The sequence below is a fragment of the Leptosomus discolor genome, chromosome 20 (assembly GCF_034619465.1).
Source record: "Leptosomus discolor isolate bLepDis1 chromosome 20, bLepDis1.hap2, whole genome shotgun sequence".
Classification (NCBI taxonomy): Eukaryota; Metazoa; Chordata; class Aves; order Leptosomiformes; family Leptosomidae; genus Leptosomus; species Leptosomus discolor.
In genome coordinates this window covers 11,474,499-11,498,200 of record NC_141410.1, presented here as the reverse complement: position 1 = coordinate 11,498,200, position 23,702 = coordinate 11,474,499, and the positions used below count along the sequence as shown (strand labels likewise).

At 40.1% G+C, this 23,702-nt stretch overlaps 1 protein-coding gene across 1 annotated transcript; it reads right to left on the bottom strand.

Moving 5' to 3' along the window:
• Positions 1–96: 96 nt before the first annotated feature.
• PER3 (period circadian regulator 3) lies at positions 97–23,606 on the bottom strand. Its single transcript, XM_086476347.1, has 22 exons — positions 23,359–23,606; positions 22,046–22,197; positions 21,362–21,477; positions 20,288–20,489; positions 19,229–19,277; positions 17,354–17,496; positions 16,891–16,969; positions 16,086–16,192; positions 15,694–15,850; positions 14,604–14,709; positions 14,045–14,170; positions 13,157–13,283; positions 11,969–12,113; positions 11,216–11,343; positions 10,557–10,739; positions 9,680–9,931; positions 8,407–9,116; positions 7,108–7,285; positions 6,356–6,536; positions 5,594–5,744; positions 3,867–3,984; positions 97–1,307 (listed from the first exon to the last, which is right to left on the bottom strand). The coding sequence occupies exons 1-21, from the start codon at positions 23,604–23,606 to the stop codon at positions 3,883–3,885; spliced, it is 3,642 nt and encodes a 1,213-aa protein (XP_086332473.1). The 3' UTR covers positions 97–1,307; positions 3,867–3,882.
• Positions 23,607–23,702: the final 96 nt, after the last annotated feature.

Here is a 23,702-nt window from a genome sequence, read left to right as displayed (position 1 = left end):
ATATTTTTCAGTTTTATTTATAAAAACAGAAGCTCCTCTAAAGTGTACAGTTAAAATCACAACTGTAAATTCAACCACAGCTGAATATTATATCAATAAAATATTCCTATCAACTGATGTAAAAATTCATTCAATTGTGATTTAAAACTTGATTCAGCTGGAAGATAAACTTACCAATACTTTACTCATTCAGCAAATATTTATTGCACTGTAAAAATACTTGAGGGTCCCTCCTGTTCACAGCAATGCCATGAAAATATTTGCAAATCTTTCAAAAAACATAATTCTATATTTATGAATACAACCAAAAAAAAATTGCCAGTGAAATCCACCAAGGGTTTCCAAACTGCTGATGCCCCCACAGGGGGTAGTAACTGCACCATTACCGTACTTGTGTGTTTTCCCTTTGATCACCAAAAAAGTGACCTTTCCAAGCAGCTCTAAACAGTCTGCAACATTATAATTATGCCACACACAAAAAAAAAAAAAAAGTCACAGAAACAAAATAGCACGTGCAAATCTGGCTGCAGTATTTACTCCATTGGTCTTTCAGATCAGAACTGGATCTCACTTTGACTACTCCAGAAAACTACAAAGACTGAAAGATTAATATAAGCTGAAGTAAAAACTACCAGTTCCAGAAAGCTTATGCAAATGAGGTCCTTTGGAAAAGGCTTGATAAGGCAATCTGATTTCAAGATGTTGTGGTTCTAGTGGGGTAAAGAGTAGCCTGGGAAACTGTTTTTTGTCCTAAACCTGGTTTTGCAGCCAAGACCGTTGCAGTTTTGGGTAAATAATTTAGTTTCATCAGCACACAGGGCACCGGTTCACCTCTTCATTCCTCTTATATTTTTGTTCCATACCATAATTTTTTCTGTAACCCAGGACTAGTGTAGCCCCAGACAAGGAATCTTGCACCAAAGATATAGCCGGGATTACAAACTTCGAATTCAGACTCCTAGGCACATACACCTTCATTACGTGTGGTCGGAGGGGATGGCTTTCACAGCACTACAAAAAGTGTCAGGGATTTCTGTTGCTATATGATCCTACTGGCACTAGGTGGTGCAAGAAGGGTTAACATCTCCAAACAAGAAACATGTGTCATATGATCAAGTTGCTACGTACAGGTCAATCTTGACCACTTGTAGCAAAGACAGCACAGGACACAGTGAGTGAAGATCCCCAAATTATACTCCTGGATTTGGTACGAACTGGGGGTGTGCATCTGTGCAAGTCCTTTGTGTCTCTGTCTCTTTTTAAAGAACTGGGGTAATGATAGTCATCTTTTTGACATGTTTCCAGACCTATGGGTGAAAAGCATTATTCAAGAGTTAGGTACATATTATCATTCTCCTAACTAAGTCCCACTCTTTTATAAAATGGATAACATGCGTGCCCTGCTAATACATTGCAAACCATCTCATTTTCAAACTCAGGAAATAAACAGTGGAAATAATATACAGCAAAAGAGCTGATGATCTGAATCTTCTTCTAGCTTACACTTTTAAACTATTTTGAAGGAGAAAGCCATCCTTACCTGGAGTATTAAAGTTAAACTATTTCACTAAGTCTCAAAACACATTAAAGCAGTCATTTTAATTTAAGCACAGTTAACTAGAATGGATTCTAGTGCATCAGTCTAATTTGACAGTTAATCTAGTTAAGAAGCTTCCCAGTAAAGAACCTATACACAAAGCATCTTATTACATGTTTTAGAGCAAGTATTTTAGGCAGTGTTGTTATAAAGCAGAATATCATATTTCAGAAAGTGCTAGAAAAAGACTAGGAAAGGTATAAGGTATTGCCCACATTTTCCTACCTGTGCACATAACTTGCTATATGTAAACACCTATCGAAGTCTCTTGTTTTATGAAGTGTTTAAAGTTTGAAAACAAAAAGTACTGAAGATGTGTGGACCTCTTACAACACAAGAGAAAACAACAGTTCAAGCTGAAAAAACCAAATAAAGAAAATAAGCTTAAGAATAAGAAGAAAGCAAAAGGTATAAACAGAGATGGTAGGCATATTGTAAAAAAAAAAAATAAAAAAAAATAAAAAAAAAAAATCAAAGAACACTGCCTGAGTCAAATAAGCCTTGAAAACTTAACATTCTGTAAGAGAACTTTCCTTGAACTAAGCTTTAACGACAAAGATTGTCAACTGAATTGATTTTTAAATGTAACAAAGACTTTAGATAAATATAGTTTTCCTTCAATGATCTGCAGATCTCAGTATTTTTAACTTACTCAACAACTTGAAGCTTACTAGTAAACAAAACTGGAAAAGTGAAATCCTTCACATTGCAGAAAAGGAAGGAGCTACATACAACAAAAGGGTGAATAACATGTTACATTCTAAAACCCTTTGTTGAGAACACTAAGGATTAATAACGCCACAAGGAAAAATCTGATCACACCCAGCTTTTGATAAACATAGGGGAAATCAGACAAAATTTGCTAGGTTTTAGCGAAGTGTGCCCTGCTTGAAGAGCACTTTGAGACATTCAGCTTCAAGCTCGAAGTACTAATGTGAGAACAAGTCCTTTTACACACTGAAAGAGAATGTGGTTACCACTTGCTGTACAACAAACTCACACTATGTACAAACTCATTTTTTGTCCGTGGATTTCAACAGCCAGAGACTTCATTTCAAAGAAAGAGGTTAAAACTTGTACAGGAAGTCAGCAGCAATAAGAAATAATGAATGTGTTGGTCTGATGTTCAAGTTTGCCTCCGCATTACGTGACTTTTCAAGAAAGCGGAAGAAATGAAGCTCAGTCTCTTTTTCAGCTGTCTCTTCTTTTTTTTTTTTTTTTGGCATTACCACAACAAAAACAAAACAGGGAAATGGTTCAAATTTTCCTACTTGCTATGTGTGGATTCAACTCAACTACTCCAACACAACAACAAAAAAAATTAAGATACAAATCCGCCTTCCAGAGCGCTAGCAACACGAAAGATGGGCGCATGGCCACTTGAATTGATAACCAGGCTGTAGTGCCTTGATAGAGAAGGTTTTCCATGTGTCTTCCATTAAAAAGCAGATCCTGTATAAGGAAGTAACTCTTGAATTGTTACTTTTTTATTTTTTTGATTGCTATAATTTAAATCTCTAGCAGATTTGCAAACCAGTTACCCTCAATTAATTTGAAACACCTATCTTGAGAAACACAGCTTTAAAAGCAAAAGCTATAAATCAACTTGGTTCCAAAACACTCGTCACAAAAAAAACATAGGGAAAAGCTTTGCTTCTTCTCACTTCAGTTTATTTTTTTGATGGGCACAAGCTGGTGAAAGGCATTTTGATGCAGAGTAACTTGGCCAGTTTTCAGCTGCTCACTGAAAACCCTACTGGATTTTTGAACCAGCTACACTGATTTTAGAGCCTCAGAGTATTCGGATCTTCAGTTTAGACCTTTAAATAGTGAACAAACAAAAGAGGAAGAGCACTCTGTTGTAGCTTGGTTTCAACCATCTACCTTACTTGGAGAGTAAATGTGCTCCGATCTGTTAGGTATATCACTGTAGGTTTTTAACCACTGCATCTTTTCAGACTCTTACTTGCCAAGTTCAAACAAACAAAATCCAAACCAAAAAAACCCCTTTGTATTTTGCTCATTATTGAGAGATCAAAAGTTAGAAACATAACCCATTCTCCATCAAGTCTGTGAGGTCAGGAAGGGAAACAGCCTCCCAGCGAAAGATTGTCTTCAAAGTCATGCCAGGAATGGAGGGGTAACAGGAAGATTTAGTTTCACATGTGCCACGCTCATGTTGGGAAGAGACAGCCAGATAGATTCACTGCTAGCATGTAGTGAAGCCAGAGGAAACGAGAATGAGAATTACACAAGTAGTTTTACTGACACAAGCACTGATGTCTTCAGTGTGGCAGGAGCAGAGGCGATTTTCCCTTGTTTTCCGTACTGCCATCAGCCATTGCAGCCTCACAACTCGCTTTCCTGATGTCACATGTAACACAGCCCTTTAAAAAGGAACAAGCACATAGTAATTTAGGTTCTTGCGTTTGTATTTCAAAGAATCAAGTCCTGATAGCACGATCTGTTGCAATCTCTTGAAACCTCTCACCAATGGGCTGAAATCTCTCCAAAAGCAGAGATTATACAGATATCTTATTTTCAGAAGCACGTACTTGCACCTTCTGCTTACCTTGTCTCAGAAATGAATTCTTTGGTTAGTGGAACATACAGTTTTAGCTTTGAGATAAAAAGGCATGTGACTTCTTTCAATGTGAAGGCCATATCTTTCAGCTTTATAAGCAAGCTGCTCATTAAGGTTTTGGACCGCAAACTGAACAGCAACAATACTAACCAACAAAAAAGGGCTGAAAACCCCTGAGTGTACTGACAGACCAGATGTTCTTGAGAAATGGAACAATACTGAAATGTAGTATTAAAACAGAAATCCTGCATTTCTTTCTACTGTCAGATGCCTGTTTGCATTTGCAAAATGACAATCTATATTGGAAATATGACCTACTGCTCAGGAACAGTTTTAGCACCTTAGATATCAAATACTTGTATCTGCATACCAATACATCTCATAACATTTGAGATGTAAACATTCAACAGAATATTCTGCAAGACTAATGGCCATCATTTTGCTATCTCAAGCAAACACATGGTCATAATCACAATAGGACACACAAGATTTCTATCCACAAGGCATTAGGAAAACAAAGGCTAATTTTGTCTTGTTCCAGAGCCAAGGACACAGATTTCTCGATTCCTCTGCTCCAAGAATAAATGCCATGGCTCAGAATGCCACATCCTAGCACATAGAGCATGCAGTGCTACAACTGACATCATATTTTTCTGCTGCATCAGTACATGAATGCAGCCCACTCTGCCTTGAAATTTTCTGTACAAGCTCGTCATCAGAGCTCTAGATCTTTGTGGGACTAGTTCTGCCTTGCTCTTTTCTTCTCCACAGCACCTGGGAGCACTTTAAACTGACTAAGACATTCTCTAACATATACTAATATAAATCAGAAGTAGTTTACCAGAGTGCCCAAGAGTTATACCAGATAAAGTAATCAGGCATAAGGTATCAAAATTCTGAAAGAATGAATCCACCTACAAAAAGGCAGCTATTTTTGTGTGTCTTACTATATGCCTGAACCTCCCCTGTGATTATGAACGTTTTTCAGCTTGCTGAACACACTCGCTCTAATCTTCACTAATGTTCCAGTGTTATAAGCTATTCAACCACAGCAACAATCAACTTCCTAAGAAGCGCAAAAGACCTAACACCAACAGAAAAAACATCACTAGATATGGACTCTTATGTGAGCCTGACACTATTCCCATTCATCCAACAGTGTGACTGAAGGAACTTTGCTACAGGTGGCTCCTATTCAAGAATTTGCATATCTTGCAAAGAAAATACAATGGAAAGACCTGTATTTTCCACATGTCTCATCTGGCTAGTGTACCCGAGCTCATTTCTTTTGTATATTACAAGCAGCAACCACTGGTGACTCCAGCACTGTAAGATAGCATTGGTTAGAAAAGGCACTGCCTCTGGCTAGCCAACGCACGAAGCAGCTGCTGATGTCTTTCACAACTCCTTACTTGGGTGCTGATTTGCAGTGGGACAGTCTGGGTCCGGATCCACGAATGCACCTCTGCAAGCTCCTTCTTTTGCCCATCTGTAAACCAAGGCTGCTGCTTTCGCATGACTGTCAGCTTCTCCAGATCCTCCTTTAAAACTTCCTCTTTAATTCTGCAGGTAACAGACACCTGTGAACACAGCTGCACTAAATGAAGCAAGGGAGGCACTGACTATACACACCGGCATCTATGGCTGAAGTCTAGACAGGATCAGACATTGAAAAGTAACTACGCTTTGTTATACCTTGTTCGTTCTATAAGGCTTCTTTCAACACTGGTCTAACTGTCACTGTTTTTTTTGTCAGGGTTTTTTGGGTATTTGGTGTGGGGTTTTTTGTTTTGTTTTATTGTTTTGTATGTTCAGGTTTTTGTTTGGTGGTTGTTTTTTTTTAAATGTGAAATCTCATTACAAATAATGTATAAGCTAATTGCAAGCAACAACATAAGTATTCTAACCCCTTTATGCATTTGAAGTACAGGACAATAACCAATCCCCTTCACGCTTCAGCAAAAAGGTCACATGTTACCATATTTTAACTGATGGAGGAAGTGGGGAAAAAAAATAGAGGAAAGGAAATAACCAGGGCTTAAAATACACAAACAGTAAATACACCTTCTTGGAGTTTCATTGATATGTGCACTGTTTACAGAGTCTCATTTTTAATTCTACAGTTCTACGCACAATTGCAAACTACATGTCAGAATTTGTTGATGTTTTCCAACCTGTTTGGCATTTGGTAAGTCATTAGAACTCGCTCAGATGTGTGATCCATCATCACCCAGGCTGACTCATGTTTAGATTTATGAGCTGTCCCTTTTTCTTCTGCTTCCTGTTTCTTCTCTTCTTTGGAAGCTTCAGAAGAATCACTACTGGCAAAATACTTGCTGCTTTTCCCACTACCTGCTGAGAATTACCACGAAAAAAAATAAATGCAGATGCTTGAGAAATCCTAGTAGTTCAGCACAAAAAGTAAAAGAACACCAGGGCATTCTTGCGAGCAAGTTTCTAATATGAACACAGGTACTCCCAGATGACTGCTCTAGCAAGGGATTACTACCTATTGAGAATTCAAAGATAAAGTGCATTCTATTAAGTTACTCAAGATCTCCAAAGCTCTATTCACTCTTCTCAAAATTCATTTGCTCAATTTATCTGCTTCCGTTTCAAGAGGTCCTGATCTAGGCAGATTTACCTTTACTCAAATAAGATGTAAGCCAGGATCTAATTCAGAGCAAAGGGGTGATGCGCAAAATGAAAGAGTGACTTACAGGTTAAAGGAATAGCTTCTTAGATTCCCATTTCCAACTACAGTGACTGAAACAAGCTTGGCTTCAAACACTGAAAGCTGGTAAAAAGTACAGACTACAGATCCTCTTACTGGGATTTCCCATTCCCATTACAGTATCTTATTACAAATTACCAACATTTTAGCAAGCCATCTAGCACCAAACATTCAAATCTTGAACTTGTCTACCTGTGCCACAACCAGAAGTCTCATTGGAGCCAGAGCCTAAAGAACCAGATAAAGCTGATCCACTGCCTGATGCTGCTGAACCCGTACCCGACTGGAAGTCCTTGTACAGCAAGCGGCCAGTAAATTCACTAGAAGCACAATGGCTAGCACTGCTACCACTATCTTCTGGATCGTTGTCCTGGAGACAAATAAAAAAAAAAAAAAAAAAAAAATCAAAATAAACACATCCATGGAAGTTAAATTTAAGTTTGAAAAAGAAAGTTCATGCATTCACTGAATTTGTCACATGTTGACTAAGTTCTCATATCAACTCAATAGGTTTGGAGTTTCTAGCTCTGAAAGTGAATGGTGGTCTAAAACTCAGGATAACGCTCTTCATGGGTGAAATCAACAAGCATCTGGACACTAGTTTACTGGTTTCTGCTGTAGATCCTTTCCCACTGGGTCAAGATACTGTACTGTTGCATTAAGTCAATATTTTCTGCTGACAAAAGAGCAGGAGTCAGTTCCCTTCACATCCTGTTATATGGCATGAGGCAGCCACACACAGCAAGCAACGGTGCACTATAGGGAAAATGAGAGAGTTGTCCCCTGATTCACTATGTGAAGCTCACCGCTTCAGCAGCTACAGGTACATCAACTCCCCTTTCACGACCCTACCCTGCAGTTTCAGCTGATCCAGCCTTTCCAGCCCAATCTGGATTCAGGAGCCAACATTTTTTTCCTTGCCTGCAGAGCTCAGATTCCTGCCTCTGAGTTTACCGCGGAAGTTGGAGAGGCCTTTTCTATGCCCATGTATGGAAACCGACCCACACGGATCCCTGTTCTTCGTTCATTAGCTGCATCCCTGGGAGACAGAGGGAGTAATTAGAAGCGTATCTTCCCTTTGTTTTGGTTCTCCACAGAGACCATGGGACTGGGTGAAAAAGGATGCGAATTGTGCAGCACTAACCAAGTTCCACATGCATAAAAAGCCCCAAACCCAAAATTCCGACCGACAATTTAACTGAAAGGCTGCTGCCAAATGCTGAGCCAAAGTGGCTTGTGGCAGCCTAGATCAGATCTCACGTTTCTGTCATGTGCTAAGTACCAACACTGTACTGTTGTTGTTCCCACAGATGCAAGTATAAACTGCTTTCTCCACCTCCTGTGCTATCTGTGCCCTGCATAGTACAGCCACTGGAAAAAGCAGCTAACAAAATCTGGTGACCCTGATGCACAGACCATCATCGCTGGCTTTGGCAACTGAACACTCTGAAAGTCAATTTCTCCTCTACATTAAAAATTTGTGTTACTTACACATTTAGCTTCTGCATGTGCTTTAACATCAGTACTAATGGAAAGCTCCACAGGTTTTGGCAACTCTTCTTGAAGCAAATTCAGCTGAAGGGGGGAGCTGCTCCGTGAGCTACTCAATAGTAGGCCCTGACGATGCTGGTCCTCCATGGATGCGGCACAAGAGCCTGGGAAGGGCTGCTCCACAGAGTGCGGTGCTACCGGTGATGGAGCAGGAGGTAGTGTAGTGCGTGGATAAGGAGAGGGGGGGTAAACATACTGAGGACTAGGAAGAAAGACATATTGAGGCATCTGAGCATACATGGGGAAACTCTGAAAAAGCACAGCCATAAACGTGCCTACGTTTGGGGGATAAAGTGCTGGGCACGTCTGTGCTTCACAGCATAGTTGTGACGATGACATAGACTCAGATTTTAACGAGTGAAGGGCAAGTTGCTCTCGTACAGAAGAGGCTGGAAAACTAGATAGTGGATCCGAATAGACAGGAAATCCCACAGGAGGAAGGACATTCATACTGGAGGAGCTCAGGTAAGACACTTCTGAGGGAGAGAATGACTGTTTCTGAATTGTTCTCTTCTCACATGGAAGACTATTTCTATTTTTACTAGAAGAGTGGCTGTCTGAGGACTGTCTCTGAGGTTTCTGGCGCTTGTATTTTCCATGTTTGCCTTTCTTACAGCTAGACGGGTTCATCTGCTTTGAAGGGGAATCTCCTAAAGAGGAATAAAACCAGACATATTCACTGAAATGACAGACTTCGGGGGGTGGGGGGAAAGGGAGAAAAAAAAACATCCAGGTAATAAGTGTGACTTATTCAGAGAGCTGACTTTCCTCTGAATAATTCTTCTGTACACTACAGTGATTGATTTGCTGACATATCTAAAATATTTTCCTTCATATCATCAATTTCCTTATCAATCATTGTGGCTACAATATTTTCCTCCATGTCACCAATTTTCTCATCAATCATTTTGGCTTATCCCAATCAGATCTCTTACATTCCTTCGAGGGGAGACAATAACCTACTTGGGATTTGCAGGCTTTATTGCAATAATTATCTGTTTTGTGAAAAGTCTAAGATAGCAACATCCAAGATGGAGCAGACTTTCTGTGTGGACAATGCTGTCATCAAGCCTTAGCAGTTCAAAGGAAGTATTCCGCTTCCAGCCATAGTAAGATATCCACCAAATCATACAAAGGAGAATCAGACTCTACTGCTAGGTTGATCTTTGTAAGTCATGTAACAAGTCTTTTATTTCTCAAAACTGCTGCCTACCTTGGCCACAGGAATGTCTGTCATTATCTCTGCTCCCCTGTTGAAGGTAAGTCCTAAACGGAGAGAGCAAGATCCTCTGGTGGAACTTGTCAACGTAGTTCTGCTCCTCCTTTTGAGTGTGGGCTGACAACGTCTCTTTTGTTAGCCCAACTGGCTTTAAGTCCTCAGGCACCTCAGTGAGACTGTGAGCATGCACAGCAGGCAACTCAATTTGTTCACTTCCAACAGTAGTATCCTCCATTGTAGTAACTTCTTTGAAGAGGGGAGAAAATAAATCACTCACTCTTTGCTCTGGCCTTCTGGCATCAACTCCTACAACACCCAGAGGGTCACACAGAAAACAATCTCATCTGAACTACTGAGCAGATACAGGCTGCAGAGGCAGGGGGAGAAAACATGCTTTATACTCAAATATAGTTACACTAACATCAACTGTGCAAATTACTTTGCATGGTCTGGAAAACTTCAAATTCACTTTGAAGTTAGAGGCACTTTTTTCTTCATAGCAATTAAATACTCATTTTTACGCTGCTTTCTGCATTAAAGCGAAGTAACACCAGCCCATTAATAATTTTTTTATTTTAATCCCCAATGGCCAAAAGCACACTGTTGTGTTTGAGATACATGTGATGAAGTTAGAGGGGAAAGGAAATAGTGCACCCTGTTAAAGCTAGGTTTTATTACAATACTGTAAAAATTTCCAGGCTCAAGTTTTCTTCACACTGTCCCTAGAAGTACCTTAATTGTATTTCACAGTTCACATTCACGAGAGTGTACCTCAAATGGTAACTTTCTCACAGTTTACTTCAGTCTGGAAACACTGTGTAAATTTAGAAATCAGGAAGTCGAATCAGCATTTTGCAAGTGTGAACAGTACCTGATTCAGGGTGTGGGACATGCACTATAGTGCTGCTGTAACTGCACTGGCTGGTGACAGACACCACACTTGGAGCCTTGCCGGACAGGGTCAGGTCTGCCAGAGGAGCTCCCACCACGCCTGCAGTTGTCTGGTCTCTCAGCGTCTCTTCCCGATCAGCAGAGGTTGGAGTTTGGGAATTAACTGCTGAAAGCATAGCAGTATCTATCGGTAATGACAAAGTTTCTACATGGAATTTCATTCCAAGCACTATGCTCCCAATTCACCAAGTCTAGTTCAAAAACAACCAGTAAGTAGGCAGGCTATTAAATAAGACGGTCTTATATATAAATAAATGTAACATTCATATGCCAGCGCAATGTCAGCACATACTAAGCATGTCAGAAAATGAGTGAGCAACAGAAGGTTCATTTAGCAACAACAAACAATAGTTCTTTTGATGCATTCTACATTCAAAGACTTCATATCGTAACTTAGGCTTAATTGTGAGACCTAGACAAGATAAGCAAATATTTACCACATAACCAAAATATTTGTGCTGTTAGTGGCACAACAATTTAAAAAGTGGACATAAACTTTGGAAAAAACAACAGTGGCATACAAAAAAAATCAATCAGTTGTTGCAGTTCTATTACGATTGTCAGTCTACTTCAAGTTACCTTCCAATGCCTCAACTTCCTGCTGACATCGCTGGACTTGCTTGTCATCTTCAGAAGATGATGAGGACGTATTTGCAGAAGATTTACATTTCCTTTTCAATGCTGGAATACTGCAGCTCTCTAGATACCTGAAATAAAAGCATATCACAGGAATCTCTTCCTACTTAGTGTTTTTTTCTCCACTTGGAAAGACAAACATTTGAACAATCCAAACTGGAGATCCAGGGGTTGTTAACTAGTATTTTAAATTCACTGCAGGAAGCTCTGGACATATATCTGTTTTCTGATGAGTATTGCAAATAAAAATCTATCGATCACTCTTTAAAAAAAAAAAAAACCCACGAAAAAAGAAAAAAGGCATTATCCACTGGGTTAAAAAATACCAACATTTTATAAATCATATCAACTTTCTGTTCTGTACGGATAGTCTCAAAGCACATATTGAGAAGACATCGACGTATTAAGCCCATCAAAATTCTGTTAAACTCCTATTGCACCAATCCTGAAACTAGCAGTAGACAAACCACAATAACTGCAAACAGAAACTTAGGCCCTAAAATCTTCATTACTGTGTAATTCAGATTGACCGAGCATTGGGATGGATAGTCCAGAGAGGCAGAAAACTTTACAATCCCCAATTTATTTCTTAACTCAAAACCCAGACAGCTTAGACCAATGCAAACTGCTTTGGTATTTACCTTCCACCAATTCATCTTAAATTTAGATCACCAAAATCACTTCATAGTTTATTACCTGATGATACTGTCAACACAATTGATCTGCTGATAGGAAGGAACACGTGGAGTCTTCTTTGAATCATCATAAAATGCATTGCCTGGTTCTTCCATACTGTCACTTCCCAATGTCTGAAGAAAACAGGAAGCGGGTTGCCTCTTCCCTAGAAAAGAAGAAATCCTCACAAACTCCTCTCAAAGGCATCTAAACACTACCCCCCCTGCCAAGACAAACAACAGGGATATATGGCCTGTGACAGCACAGATCTCTGCATTTTCATCTCAATTCACACGTTCCTAGGCAGGGGAAGGACAATGGGAAAGAATGCCTAAAAAGAAAAAACCCCCCCCACACCACCTTAAACATCCACTCAGAACTAGTAAACACAAAGAAAACAGCATAGGAAAAAAAATATTGTATTTAAATTGTAAACTAAGCTGCAATTAATATTACTCTTAATTTATACATCACAGAATCCAACCTGTTACTTAACAGTAATTTACAGCTTTTTATAGCATACACTGAGCCAGCAGTATCAACATTCACAGCGCGGTCCTCTTATCAAGAAGACTAGGAGTTAATTATAACTCTACGATATAAGTTAATTATAGAGAGTACGAGTATGACAGTGCAAATTGTTTTAGTAGATTCCTACGATATTTGAGGAAGCATCCACTTTTCTCCATACATTTGTGCTAGGTACCAACAGCAAATAATGCGCATTAGTGTAATATTAAGCACTCGATAACTAAACCACTACTTCAGTGGGAAGCGGGGCAGTGTTTTTAACGTACAGATTGTTTCTGGGAGTCCACATACAGCAACTAAGGGAAGCTTCCATAGTAGACCTACACTTGCTGCAAGCAAGTCTGCATTTTCACTAGAAAATGTTAAAATAAAAAAAAAAGTTAAAGTCTTATTAACCTAGCAAGAGACAGATATGTTCCTCCCTATCTCAGGAAGCACTTATAAAGTTATATCTGCTGAGGTTTATTTTTTGGGTGGGTTTTGGGTTTTTTTTTGGTTGGTCAGTTTATTTAAAAAAAAAAAAAATCAACAAAAAAACAACACCAAAATGCTTCCCACGCTTCAGCCATGCTAAAATGCTATCTTAAGCTCTTCAGCATAACACCAGCTAGCAAAACTCACAGCTATAGATCTACAGGAGTTGATATTACCTTGTGGATCATAATTACATTAACTCACCTCCTAGCATTTCTGAGCTCACAGCCTGTTCATTTCCATCCTGTGGCTTGCTCCTTGACGCAATATACAGCTGCTGTCCAAGATTCTTTATTCGGTTGACATCTGCACAAACTTGTTGCAATGTCATCTTGAGATATGCGAAAATGTGAAGTCAGAATAAAATGAATAAAAAGAGGCCATAGGAGACCACTAAGATAGGCCTGAGTTCTTGTATTCTCCAAACTGGAAGGAAGTAGACTGTCAGCCTAAGCCTGGTACCTACTGGTATTTGTAAATTTAATGAATCTACTTATCATGGCTAATTTAAATAAACTAACTATGATAAAGCTCAAACAGCCTCCGTATTTTAATGTTTTAATACTGATACAAGCCTTGAGAGCGGGAATAAGCTGGTGACTTACCCAGGAGCCTCACAAGGAAATTAGGTAATTGCAATGCTTGTTTTAAGGACAGCACTGTTTCTACTCTCTTCTACAGCAGTCTACACTGTACCTCTAGTGCCCTTTTTAAAAACAAAACAGAAAATCCCAAGCAAACAGAAACCCCTCCACATGCACCAATCCTCTTTCTGGTTGCATGGTTCTTCCACTTCTCCCTCTGAGTCTACTGGTTCTTTGAGAAGGCTGATCTTAAGCAAGTCTTCAATTTACTTTAGTGAACTACCATAGTAGTTATCATCTACTCATTTTAGTCAGCAAAATTAAGAGCAAAAACCAAAAGACAGCATTCTATAACAGACCAATTTAAGTACATTTAGCTTGAACATAGATGTATCTTCCCACTTCAGTAAAATTCAAAATGAGTAGTGCATATGCACACAGTAAAAATTTTCCTTTTTAAAACCATATTTTTACTACTCTGCAGGCAGCAACACATTTATAGACTTACTGGTTCCTGTATGTCCTCTGCACAATTCCCATTGGAGTCACTTGAAGATGCTATGCTGATATAATGCTCATAAGAGCCATTGCTTCCAAGGCTTCCATAACCACTGGAAACATTGCTGTGAACTGGCTGTAGGAGGGGGGTGGGGAATAATAAAAAAAATCATCCTCTTGGAGAACAAAAAGAAGGGAATAACATACTTTGCAACACAGAACTTCAAGTAAACAACGAAAATAAAGTAAAAAGTCAGTATTGCTCTGGGCTCTACCCACTTGCTTGGGAAAAATTCTCTACCATGCTTAAAGCTGTTTCAGAATGCAGATTTATCTTTCAACATAAAGACTTGGCAAATATGTCAAACAAAATATTTTTTTCTACTCAGGTGGGCTACCTAGAGCCGTATTTTTAATGCTGTCACACAAGCCTGTCTCCATTTAGAACTTTCCCTTCAGACCCTTTAAAAGATCATCCCCAAAGTAGTCTGCTAAACAGACCAAGTGTCTTTAGCCTCTCATTCAGAAGGCCAGTCAGTGTTTCAGAGTTTTGCAATTATCTTCTTTACCTGCAGAAGCAACTTGTAAATTTGTCCTTGCAATTCTCTTATCTCTTTCTCGACACTGCTTGTTTCTTTACTTCTTGCAGCAAAGACATCTTCATTCAGAGGGCTTCTGGAGAGACCCAACACAATTTCACTACTAATTTTAATTTGATGAAGAAAAGGTAGCTATAAACAGAGTTAAAACAGATTATTTTCTTTTATATTATTAGCATTATTTTGACTGCTTCGCTGCATCAACACAAAGCGTTGTCATCTGTTCCGCTAGCAGCTCTGCTAGTGTCGTGGGGCAGTGCTGTAAGAGAGCAGTGCTTCATGCAAAGCCCCAGGGAAGTCAGTACGCCAGCAGAGTGACACATGTAAAGGTTGACAAGCATCTACCCCTCTGCCTCCTTGACTCAGAAGACAAAGTCACACCTCATAAAATCTTGAATAAAAGATCACTCTGAAAAGTCAAAAGGTTATCCCAAAAAGCCATTTCCTAGAAATTAAATTAGGTAAGAGAAAGGCAGACAGTCGTATTTCCAAATCTCTTGGAAACTAAAGAGAAACACCTGAAAAATTTAACTTGCACATTTAATACTAATTGCATTTTTAAAAGAGGTCACTTCGGTAAGTATTTAGATTCTGTATGAAGTGAACGTTCCAGAAGAAAACAAGCCAGAAGGTCATTTTCCCTACATGTCTGTCCATTTATTTTTTTTTTTTGGTGAGCCAGTCATGAATGAATGTCAACTAATTATTTGTTAAAGCCATCTACTTTTTACATTGCTTTTTAGCTTTTACTCAGCTTGTCTAAAACTGACATTTTGACTTACACAGGTCCATTGTCACTGTATTTGGACATTAACCATGTGCAAAAACACATGCTTAAAAAAAAAGCTGGCTTTCCCTTTTACTTCGAAGTAACTTACTTATTTTCATACTTCATAAACACTAATGCTGTTCTGAAGGAATGGGCTGCAAGACAGATGCTAGGGAGTTGTTACAGACTGCAGGAGCAACTTTAAGTCTCTACTTTAGTACTGAGACTGTTTTGTTTTGCAGAGTATTTAACAAAAAGCACTTTAATAGATCAATTCTCCAACTGACTTACGTCCGGACTTTGTGTCGGCCAATGATGAACACTACTTTCCTGCTCCAAGGATTCACAAAACTGGACCAACTGGTATCCAGTACGACATAATCCCCATTTTGAGTACAAAATCTAATAGGTAAATGTTCAAAAGGGGGTTGGCCAGCAAATTTCAAGACTGCAAAAAAAACCATAATCAAGAAACAAGGATTAGTTTACATTATGACACAGTAGTGCAAGCACAAACACTAATGGCTGGGGTCCTTTAAAACCCTGAATTTGCTTTGATCTCAAACAGGTTGCTTTAATTAATTTATTTTTGTCTAGACTGCAGATCAGTCACATGTCAAGCAACATGATAATGAAAGCCTATTAAAACCAGTAGAAATTCTTCTTAAACCAACTGTACCTACTTTTCCGGTGAATAGCAATCATCAAAGGACGATCTTCTGGGTGCAAATACATCAGTATGGATGTTCCAATTAAATCTTGAGGTAAGTAACCCAACAAAGGCACTGCTCTGAAACCCGAACACATTATCACTGATTATAAGATAGTTTTGAGTATTTACATCCTTAACCATGCAAGATCTACAATGGCATGAATTAAGGCTACAGAACATCCTCCAGTGCAATGCAGACATGTAAATACCAATGACAAACATTTCTGTGCCTGGAGATCTAACAGACTTTCAAATTTGCAGGCAGTTCTGTGCTTGTCTCTATGCAAAGAAAAAAAAAGAAAAGAAGAAAAATGGATCTTGAAGAAACTGGCCACAGGCAAAATATCAGTAAGAAATCTGACACACATGCTCAAAGTGTGCTGTAAAAACACTCTTGTGGCTTTGCAGGACACAGCTTTAGACCGACCAAATTTATTAGACCTAGCTCAGTACAGCTGTATCACCACACTGTGACCCCCAAAGCTTTGCATTATGTGGGTTTTCCACTGCCTGTGTTACCACGGGTCCCCAATGCCCTGGATAAAGAGAACTGCAGACGGTTTTTGTTAATTCACATTTTAAGTTAACAAAGGAGATTATGTCTGTGGAGTTTCAGATATTTTTCCATGAGTCCACTAACAGAAAACTACTATGTTTAATTAACTATTGCCAACTGCACAGTTCAACTACTTTACTTGGATCTCCAGCTGCATCACCAAAGGTTTTTTTGCTACCTCTCCATATACACCTCACAGGTCTTAAGATTCAAATCTCACCTGTCATCTATGTCAAGAAACACACATCCAGGGGTGTGTGTGGTGGTGAAGATTCTTTTATCCATAGGAATGCGAGGAGCTAATAGAAAAAGAAATACTTAACTGAAACAAAATGTGCACTAAGACAGAAAACCTAATTGTTACTTTTCAACATGATAGACAGTCATTGGCTCCTGAACTTTTTAATTGTGCACTGCTTTCTGACCAGTAATTCATAGAAACATTACAAATTTTTAGGTGCTACTGACTTCTCTCAAAATTAATAGTGAGAAGAGGTCAAATGCTCCGGGACCTTGCAAAGAAGGCACAGATGCTCTGGATTCGCATGCATGTGCACACACGCACAAACTGGAAGGCACATGGGTGAGACTACCCAAGCACAAGTTCTAAACAAAAGAGGCAGACTTTCATGTGCTGTGTTTTCCCATTGGCTTGGTTTACTCACTGGAGTCTCCTGACTTGCCTTCATATCCAGAGTGAATTTTCTCAGCCAAAGCTAAGCAGCAGGATTCTGCATCCACATGGACAGAAGTACACACACGGACCAAGTATGGAGTGACTCGGAAGGGGTAACAACGCATTTCTTGTTCTTGATCTTTACCACCCCTGAGGAAAAGCAAAAGGGATTAATGCACTGGTTTCAAGACGCAGATACTTCATGCCAGGAGTGAGAACCCTGTACAGAGAAATTATGTGGAGCACACAGACGCAGATAACAGAATCTCCCACGGTCCTAAGCACACTCCTTTGCGATCCAAGGCCAACACATTCAGCAATACTGATCGTGCTCCCCTTAAAACCAAGTAGGTGTTTTGCCTCTGGTACTTGCATTCAGAGGCTGTTCTAGAAATGTCATTACTTTAATGTTTAAGATCACCTTCTAATCCTCAGTCCAAATGCATTCACGAGAACCACTCATTCGGTCTTGTGGTCTCCTTCAAGTTAAACAGTTCTTTTTCTGTTTGTTATTTATTATGTACCATTTTCAGGAAAAAACACCCCAAACCTGTCTCTCAAGTTTTGTTTCACTGACCTACATAAGTAAGACTCCTCCAGCCTTGATTCACAAATAGCTGTTGGCTGTCCTCCTCCCATGAAAATCTGGCTTTCTAGAACACGTGCAAGCAGTAGCAGCACACAACATTCTAGATGAGCTCTTAACCAGGGCTTTGGAACAACTGCATTAGCGACCGCCCGTTTCTATTGCAAGTGCTTTTTCACCTGGTACAATTGCAGTATCTTACCCAGCCCTGACAGAAAGAATTGAGAAAAACTTTCAGACATTATCACACTAAAAGTAACTTTCTTACTCCACACTTTGTTTCGTAAAATGTTTCTAGAGAGAAGTTAGTGTCATAGAAACTAGTACTGACAGCTCCCCCTTTTGGAAAAAAAAGAAAGATACAAACGGAAAACGGATATAGCAGAAGTTTAACGCACACACACAAGAAAACATTTTCATACTTAAGCCTAGTGTGTGCTTGTGAAAAAATATTTTTACTCATGAAGCCCACATAATCAAAAGGATCTGTTATATAAAGGAGAGATGCTGTGCGAAAATCTGAAGAACAACTATTGCAACACGTTTACGTATTTTACAAACACTTGCCCCAACTTGAAATTGGTATCTATCCTGCTATATTTATTCCAATTGTCCTTACACAATTCAAGAGACAAAGGCAATTTTAGAGGTCAGGTTTTTGAAAAACAGATGAATGAATAAATGATCAATTGAAGATGGAATAAATATTGTATCTGCTTAGAAGCAAACAGCTGTTACTGAAATCAAGAGACCACCCGAGCTTGGAACAGAACTGCACTGAAGATTACAGGCCAATCTCAATTTTTTCCTTCTTCTTTTAGCACTAAGATTAGCCAAGCACAAAGCAGCAAACTGCGTCCATAGCACAGTAGTATCTCATGAATCAGGTCTCATACTAGGACTGAGGTGACTGAGCTGCTATTACTGCCTCTGTCACAAACTCTTGAGCAATCTTAAGCAAAACACCCTTTGCTTCCACCCTGAAACTGTAAAAGGGGGAGCAGAAATTTTTCACAAGATCATTCTTTTCCTGCACAACAGTGCTGAAGGAAACAGATAGGTCTGAAAGAAACACATATGAACACTCTTCCTTCTATCCCCATGCACGTTTAAGTGTCTCTATGGGAAAGATATTAAAAGTGTCCTGCTGGATGCCAATGAAAAATAATAAGCTGATTTTGTAATGCAGTTCCACAAGCTCACACTGGTCAGCTGTAACAACAGAACATTGTTTCTGCCCAGTACTGTACACTTTGCCCAGCCTTCACAAACATAAAACTATAATAATGTACTTGCCTGATCCTGCAGAAAAAGGATTTCACCTGGGCATATTCATACATAGAAGCTAATAAGAAGAACACACGTTGAAAGTATCTGTTAATATCCTTAAAAAGGTCACACCTATCAGAGCTATTAAACAGTTTAAAACTCTGCATTCCCCAGACATTCTGAGCAAGACCAAAGTCTCACAACCTGCTCTTTACTAGCTACTGAGTTAGCTGTTCAACAGCCTGCTGTGTCATCTCTCTCCTCCAGCCCACTCACTCTTGGAGAAATGGCTGACCTGGAACTAAATTCAGAGGAAACTCACATGATCTAAAAAACTCCTTTCCGTAGTGCATCACTATGGAAAGAAAGGCCAAAATTCCTGGCTTTGAGCCACGTACCTAAAACTATATACAGCCAAGAGTTAGAGGGAGGGGAAAATTCAGTAACAGTTCACAGCGAGAAAATAACTCCATAGGGGTGCCATTGCTCTGCTGGGCAGGCACATGACTGGCTTCCAAGCTGTGGAACCCCTGGCATGCTAGCATCAGCAGCCTCTGATGTCTCACATCCTTCAGTAGCAAGCATTTTGGACTTCCCAGCTCCCCACGACTAGATGGGCAAAAGACATGGCCTTGGCATACGAGCTACTTTGAAATTGCTCACAAATAACATAGAACTGAAAAGTCACCACTGAGGCTCATCCAGCTCTAAACAGCAAGTCAGCTTAAAACTTGGGTTCAGTGAGCTACGTTCACAGCAGGCTGCAAGCAGACCATAAAAACAAAGCACCTAAGCAACCGTAAGATGTAGATTAAACAACTTTAAACTCACACTTAGACCTTTAGTTTCTTTTTAAAAAGCAGCACTACGACGGTACAGAAACCAATAAAGTATTTGCCTTTTACTTACCCCATGTAAGAGTTAAGCCTCTAGGAGACTAGCTACTTGACTTTTCAAAGTGGAAAGGGAGCAAGTGCTGCTGATGCATATTGCTAGCATAAGCATTTAAAACAAACAACTATCCTGTCCTCATTCTGCAAAGACAGAAAGACACATAAAGCATTTAAAAGCATTGCCAAGTCCCACCTGTTTGACTTTCCATGTTCCAGAGTGGCAGGTGGGACTGATCAGTGTGTGTGTAGAACACACTCACGTCCTGAGGGACAAGCAGCTCTACAAACCGGGAGGAGTCCAGCACTTTCTTCTTACGGTTCAGAATGGATGCTGCCTGCTCAGAAATATGCACAATGCGTCCAGACAGCAAGGAAAACACAGCCATAAATGTGTCCTGGAAAACAAACATTGTTAAAGGCAATCCTTCCCCAACACACGGTAGCAATATTGTAAGGGTACAAAACAAAAATAACTCCAACAAACTAGCCAACCCAAAACCACCACACACCACGACCTAAGACGGGTTCAAAAATGCGTTCTTAAGTTAGCATCCAATTAAAGTTGTGCATGAGCTACTACGATCTCCAATGCTGTAGTACGTTACTCATGATTTACAAATGGTAATAAGACTACAATATCAAAATGGAAACAGATTACAGTGATGCTTCCATTGTCCCAAATGACCGGTTATCACTCCACACACTTTTTCCCAAATCTCAGAGTATTCCCCACAATTCCACACACAAAAATATTCCAAGAACTTTTCAAGTAGAAAGCATTTGCAGTATTTCTGATATGGCATCTAACAGTATTGAATCTCAAGAAACACTCTTCTTTGAAGCAGAGCAAGAAAGCATGACACATACTGCAAATCAAGAAAAAAAATAAATCCAGGAGTACAAACAGAAACCAAAGTCCCTTACAACCATGGACTTGATCAACTTTGAAAACTTTATGCTAAGTCTGCCTCAAGAGATTACTATGCTGTAAATGAATTCTTAAATAAGAATCTCAAACAAGTATTTGTTGCTTCTAGGGAAAGAAAAAAAAAAGAAAAATAGATATTTCTTCACTTACTGCTGTTGGGTACAGAGTCAGCACAGATAAGAAGTAGACCTGATCTACCTTTAAAAACACAAAGGCCTGTCTGGCTAAAACTTAAAAGGCTTTTCAATTTTACACATTCTATTTCCACAAAATGATGTAAGGAGATGAAAGAGTGAAACAGCAAGTGATGAACCCCTTGAGTGTGCCTGAATTTCTTACAGTGTTTTTTGGAGTGTGTTCAGACGCAACTGCCACCAACTCTTCTACGCTGTATGTCATCACATCTGTCTGAAACACTCTTCGGTCATTTAGAGCCTGGAAAAAGTCATTGTTTGCTAATTGGGAAAAAAAAAAAAAACAGGAAAAGCAAAACAAATACAAGGAAGTCAGTAAGGAGACTACTTTCAAAGTATTTCTTACAGCCCTTGTACTTTTGTCATCTTTTTGGTGAAGTCCAGGGTGGGATGAGGAAGGTCTGTGCAGTGACAAAGGAAAAACAAACACTGATTATACTACTGGAGTGACCTATTTACGGTACAGAAAATGAGCATGAGGAAGTAGAAAGGACAGAACGTGATGGCAAAAGAACAATTTTAGCTACTTAGTTCTGTTGGAAAACACTGACTATCCAATAATTTTTCAAAGTGGGACAGGAATGCTGGTTTTTTCAATATACACAGAAAGTTTTTAATAGGCACCTATAAGCCATAGGATTCTGAGAAGCAGTAGGTGGGCATTTCAACAGAAAACATAACATAATCATTAAAAAAACCCAAACCCCACAAACCACAGTGCTACAGAGAGTCAACTGCAGGATAACTGGAATGCTTTCATACGTTTTAATGTTATTTGTTGCCAAGCTGCTGTACAGGTTCTATGCTTCCAGACTTTTTTGACACATACCTCGGACCTGTTGGACACACTGCAAGGCATAGTTGAGAGCACTGATGGTACTGGGCTTGCTGGAACTCCTTTTCTCTTCAGGCAAACATCTTTTCATTTCTTGGATCATCATCATCAGATCTCTGTGAGACTGGCTGCAATTCAGCTGCTCACTGTAAAACAGAGGTTAAACTTTACCACTGACTTCTGGTATGGGAGCTCCTTTGCTGTCAATTAATAAAAATTATTCACTAAATTAACATTTTATGGGCTTGGCCACAGAGTCACAGAATATCTGGAAATGTCCTAATGCTCAATTCACTATATTTCCTGTTGTATCCTTCTCGCTTCTTTGCTACTTAATATTTTCTCCTCTACCTTCCTCCTTTCCAACTCCAACATGTCATGGATGGCAAAGTCACATCATAACCAATCTGCTTGCTAAGATGCTTAGCAACTAAAAATAAGCTGATGTTTAGTCTAGATTGACTAAACCTCACTGGTATTAAAACTCTTTATGTATGTAAGTCTTTCTAGCCTTGATTTCTGCATGTGATTATAGGCACTTCAGGGAAACACGAGGTCCTCAACAACACCTGATGCAAAGGTTTCATTCCTCACATGATTCGTCAGTCTTCATTACACTTATAACAGTCACTGGCCTCAACAGCTGCAAGGTTACTAACAGGGAAAATCTCCCTCCTCTTACTTTTGCTTATCTTTGTTTGTGGCTGACTGAAAAACAAGTAGTCAGTATCCTCAAAATGCAGATTGATTCTAATTGTACACATGAGATATGAACACCATTATTTTAAATAACTTTTGTCCATTTAGCATTTGTATTAGTACATACTCTTACTATACAAACCACTAAAATAAGTTCAAGTATTGCACATTAACTTTACGTGGCAGCTCAACATCACATAAATTACAGCTCTTGAACGGCTTTTTTTTTTTTTTTAACTAATAAAGAAAAGAAATTGGGACATCACTGAATTCCTGAACTTTTGGTAAAATGTTATTCAAGTAATTTCTGTTTTACTGCTGCTGAATGCAGTCTTTAGGTCAAGTACATAGAGAAGCCACAAAACGGTCAATGACATATCCGGATCAGCCAACAGCTGACGAGGCACCACGCAGCTGCATCCCGACTTCCATGCGAGAGCGTTACAAACACCACGGCCTGCGGCTCCGGCAAGCCCCCCAGCCCACCGGGGCTAGCGAGCCCCGAGAAGGGCTCTGCACACAGCGGCTCCAGGCCCCCGGGTCTGGCTTAAGTCAAGCACATCAGCTCCAGCCCCAGGACAAAGGGCTCCGCACGCCGCAAGAGCTACCTGCTCCCTTCGCCTGGCCGCACGGAACTCCCAGCTGAACAGCCACTTGACTCGGGGCCGCAGAAGTCTGCTTTGTTGGAGCTCGGCGCACTCCGCCGCCGCCCGCTAGAGCCGGTTTCCGCACACACGGTGCGGCGCTCGCCCTCCCGCCCCCCCACGCCGGCAGGGCCGTCCGCCTCCGCCCGCCCGGCCCCGGCCCAGCCCGCGCCGCGTTCCGAGGTGCCGCCCCGCAGGTCGCCCACGTCCATCTCCGGTCCGCAGAACGCGACAAGGCAGGGGCATCGACCGCCGCGGCCTGGCTCCTCGGCGCGTGCAGCCCCTCGGCCGTCGGTACCGGAGCAGGG